The 4,321-nt window shown below is 43.8% G+C and overlaps 1 protein-coding gene across 1 annotated transcript; it reads left to right on the top strand.

Annotated features, from left to right (window-relative positions):
• The first annotated feature begins 537 nt into the window (after window positions 1–537).
• Window positions 538–2,331, top strand: LOC148871973 (UDP-glycosyltransferase 88F3-like). Its single transcript, XM_088967666.1, has one exon. It carries the CDS (start codon window positions 794–796, stop codon window positions 2,225–2,227), a length of 1,434 nt encoding a protein of 477 aa, XP_088823792.1. The 5' UTR covers window positions 538–793; the 3' UTR covers window positions 2,228–2,331.
• Window positions 2,332–4,321: the final 1,990 nt, after the last annotated feature.

Below are 4,321 nucleotides of genomic sequence, written 5' to 3'. Positions count from 1 at the left end.
AGATGTTGAATACCATCCTATGCTTCTCTTGCTCTGTCTATTCGTGTGCTTCTCTTGTTTTATTCTTTATTATACTGAAAGTTGTTCCTGTTATGAAACTTTTTGTGATGCTTTTTTTCCTTATTCGTTTTATTATTCTTTTAGTCCCTTGAATGGTTATTTGTATTTGTTCTTGTCAATATTTTATGTGGGCCCCATCTATTGGGTCCGGGAGAGGGATGATTAATATCTTTTTTCTCCCATCCGAGTCTTATCTGGTGCCTCACTATTAAACCTCCATTTTCTAATCTAATGGGTGGCCATTCTAATTCCAGTCCAAATGAATCACAATTGTTGGACCTTGTATGGCATTTTAATTAAATTAATTATTTGTAGGGTCCAAATTTATGGTGAAGGATTTTGGATAATGTATTTTAATAACATATTAAATTATGTCCATTATAAGGGCATTTTAGTTAGTTAGTTTTGCATAGAGACATTTTGGTTTATTCATTTCTCCATCAAGTCCCATTGGCCCCTACGGTGGTCGTTGTTGCCAATATTAATAGAACACTTTCATTTCTTTTGTCACAATCAGAATAAATACATTGACGAATGGCCATTTTCTATCGGTGGTCGTAATTGTTAATAAAAATATAAAAATATATTAAAGAAAAAAGTACAATTACTCAATGGATATGGTAGATAAATCCAGATCTAAAGCATACTTCATCTTTAAAGTGTGCAACTTTCTCCCTCCCCACTCCAGACTCCAGACTCCAGTCTCCTTCCCGGCTACCTCATAGGCAACAAAATGAAAGAAACTGTAGTTCTGTATCCAGCTCCTGGCATAGGCCACCTTGTGTCCATGGTGGAGCTGGCCAAGCTAATCCTCCATCACTACCCCCAAATCTCCCTCACAGTCCTCCTCACAACCGGATCTTTCGACACCCTCGCCACCACTTCCTACATCAACCAAATCTCTCAAGCCAATCCTTCTATCGCTTTCCACCATTTCCCCCCTCTCTCCACACCTCTTGACACATCTCCCACTCGGAGTCACGCAGCCATCACCTTTGAGTTCATCCGCCTTAATGACCCAAACGTCCGCCGGGCCCTGCAATCCATCTCCCAAACCTCCACCATCCGATCCTTCGTCATCGATCTCTTCTGCACTTCGGCTCTTCATATCAGCTCCAATCTCGATATCCCGACTTACTACTTCTTCACATCTGGAGCTTCCATCCTCGCATATTTCTTCTATCTCCCCACCATCCACAGTCAGACAACCCAAAGTTTCAAAGACTTCACCACTACTTACTTCCATTTTCCAGGCCTACCGCCCATCCTTGGCTCTCACATGGTGGAACCCGTATTGGTCCGCACAGACCCGGCCTATGATGACTTTGTATACTTCACCGCCCATCTCCCTAAATCGAAAGGGATCATAGTTAACACCTTTGAGTCTCTAGAGCCAATAGCCATCAAAGTTATCTCTGATGGGGTCTGTCTACCTGATGCTCCGGTCCCCCCTGTTTACTATGTTGGGCCGTTAATTTCTGATGACAGCGATCGAAGAGGTGACAGTGGCGGTGTGGCGGATTGCTTGCCGTGGCTTGATGCTCAGCCCAGCCGAAGTGTAGTTTTCTTGTGTTTCGGCAGTCGTGGTGCCGTCTCTGTGGCGCAGTTGAAGGAGATAGCTCATGGGTTGGAGAAGAGTGGGCAGAGATTCTTGTGGGTGGTGAAGCCTCCACCACCTCTCCAAGGGGAGAAGAGCTTGAGATTCGCAGTACAAAGCGATGATCTCGATTTGGAGGCTCTACTGCCTGAAGGGTTCTTGAATCGGACCAAAGACAGGGGCCTGGTAGTCGAGTCATGGGCTCCCCAGCAAGAGATCCTGAGTCGAGAATCGATTGGTGGGTTCGTAACTCACTGCGGCTGGAACTCGGTGCTGGAAGCCATATGTGCAGGGGTGCCTATGGTGGCTTGGCCGCTCTACGCGGAGCAGTTTATGAACAGGGCTGTACTGGTGGAGCAGATGAAGTTGGTGATGCCTTTGGATCAAGCTGAGGATGGTTTTGTGAGTGCTGCCGAGGTTGAAAAACGAGTGAGGGCGTTGACGGAGTCGGAAGATGGGAGAGTGCTCAGAGAACGTAGTGAGGAGATAAAAAAGGCTGCAAAAGCTGCGTGGGCTGAGGGAGGCTCATCTTTCGTTGCGTTTAACAAATTCGCCGAGTCATGGAAGTAACAGAGAGCAGAGAGGACGACTCTCTCGTATCTGTAGCAGAAAAACCAATGTACCTCAATTATTCGTGAATCGTGAATAATATGACAAATGCTATCAGTTCGAAATTTGTGATATGAGGAATAAACGGTAAAAAGGATAAATTACAAATATCCCCGTACTATGGGGTGCACCTTCCAATAGAAGGCGTGCACAGAAGTGTTTTTTTTTTTTTTTTTTTGTGGCTTCATGGGGCTACACGACAGGGGTAGCCCATCCCATTTCCCTTAACCTCCAACCCCCGGTGGCAGCGGAATTTGATCCCAGGTCTCTACTCCACGAGTCGGAGAACCTACCAACTGAGCCACCATCACCATCAGAAATGTTTTTCTTTCCCAGGAAATAAGTGCTTTTTGAAGGTTTATAGGCGAGAGTTTTTTTTCCTCGTTTGTGGGGGAACTAGTGTTGCCTCGTTTCTTTGGAGGTTTTCATCTTTCTGATTCATGTGACAGACCGGTTGGTAGATTGAAATGGTGATTGACGCTGATGATTTGGTGGATGCTTTTGGTAGTTTGGGACAAGAAGGCGATGGAGTGGATGATCTGAAGGGAGAAGGAATAGAGAAATGGAGGAAATGTTCATTTGGAAAGATTTATGGGGCTAAGATGATACATCCAGCGGCTGTAAGCAATCTCTTTCCGCATGTATAGGAGTTGCAGAGACCAGTAAAAGTGGAGAGGACACCGGAGGGGATTTACATGTTCTTCTTGACCCATGAAGTAGACATTAGATCTGTCCTCTCTTGGGGACCTTGGGCGATTGCTGGTTTCATACTGGTTCTTCGGCGGTGGGAGGCAGATATGCTTGATAGCATGGATTTCAGTAAGGTTTTGTTTACAATTCAAATTCATAGGTTGCCAATGGAGTATCGTATCGATTCCATTGGCAGAAAGGTAGCTAGCAAGGTTGGATCGCTAGTAAAAGACATAAATGTGGATAACCCGAAGCTGTGGACTAGTCATCTGTTTTATCGTGTGGAGGTTGATTTAACAAAGCCACTCCGAAGAAGGGTGCAGTTTATGGAAATAAGGCACAACCGATGGTATGCCAGCTATTTTTTTTTTCCATAAAACTTGGCACATTATTGGTTTTGATATGGTTGCCTTAGTCCAATCTCTTTTTAATGGTGAAAATTTATATCCGGAAATTAACCTTACTAATATAGTTCCGATTCCAAAGGTGAAATTTCCGGATTCAGTGCATCACTTTCGGCCTATTACTCCTTGCAAATAGGCTAAGAGTGGTGTTACATAAAATTATTTCTCCTTGGCAAGCTGCATTTGTTCCAGGGCGACAAATAACTGATAATGTCATCATTGGCCACGAGGTTGTTCATTATATGAAAAAGAAGAGAGGCAAATATGGAGTTTTTTTACTTAAAGTGGACATGTCTAAGGCTTCTGATAAAATGGAATGAAGATTTTTGTATGAAGTTATAGTGGGTTTGGGGTTTTCATCTAATTGGATTCAATTAATTCCAATGTGCATCTCCACTGCAAGATTGGTTGTCCTTGTTAATGGGGTGGAGTCCAATAGTTTTGAAGCAACAAGAGGTCTCCGTCAAGGTGATCCATTATCCCCGTATGTATCTCTTTATATTGGGGATGAATGTGCTCTCCTTGATGATAGACAAAGCTATTGCAAGGGGAACGTTGCATGGAGTAAGAATTGGTAGAGGATGCCCGGTGGTATCTCACCTTTTATTTGCGGATGATCTTCTATTATTTGGACGGGCTTCTCTATTAGAGATGAATGAGGTGGTTAACATTTTGGCTGAGTTTGGGAGATGTTCTGGACAGGAGGTTAATTATGGAAAGTCTGGTATTTTATTTAGTAAGAATTTACTGATACGACAAGGGAGGTTAATTGCTCGAAGTTTAGGTGTGGTGAGACTAGGGCGACGGGCAAGATACTTGGGGATGCCTCTTTGTATTGGACATCGAAGGACTGAAAGCTACCAAGAAGTTGTGGATAGGGTAAAGACAAGACTCACTGGCTGGAGGGCAAATTGTTTATCATAGATGGGGAGAACAGTGTTGATTAACAGTGTGCTGTCAG

Source organism: Nelumbo lutea, chromosome 2 (assembly GCF_056320005.1).
Source record: "Nelumbo lutea isolate HS-2025 chromosome 2, American lotus-T2T, whole genome shotgun sequence".
Classification (NCBI taxonomy): Eukaryota; Viridiplantae; Streptophyta; class Magnoliopsida; order Proteales; family Nelumbonaceae; genus Nelumbo; species Nelumbo lutea.
Note: the sequence above shows the minus strand (reverse complement) of the source record. Positions and strands in the feature narration are given on the sequence as shown.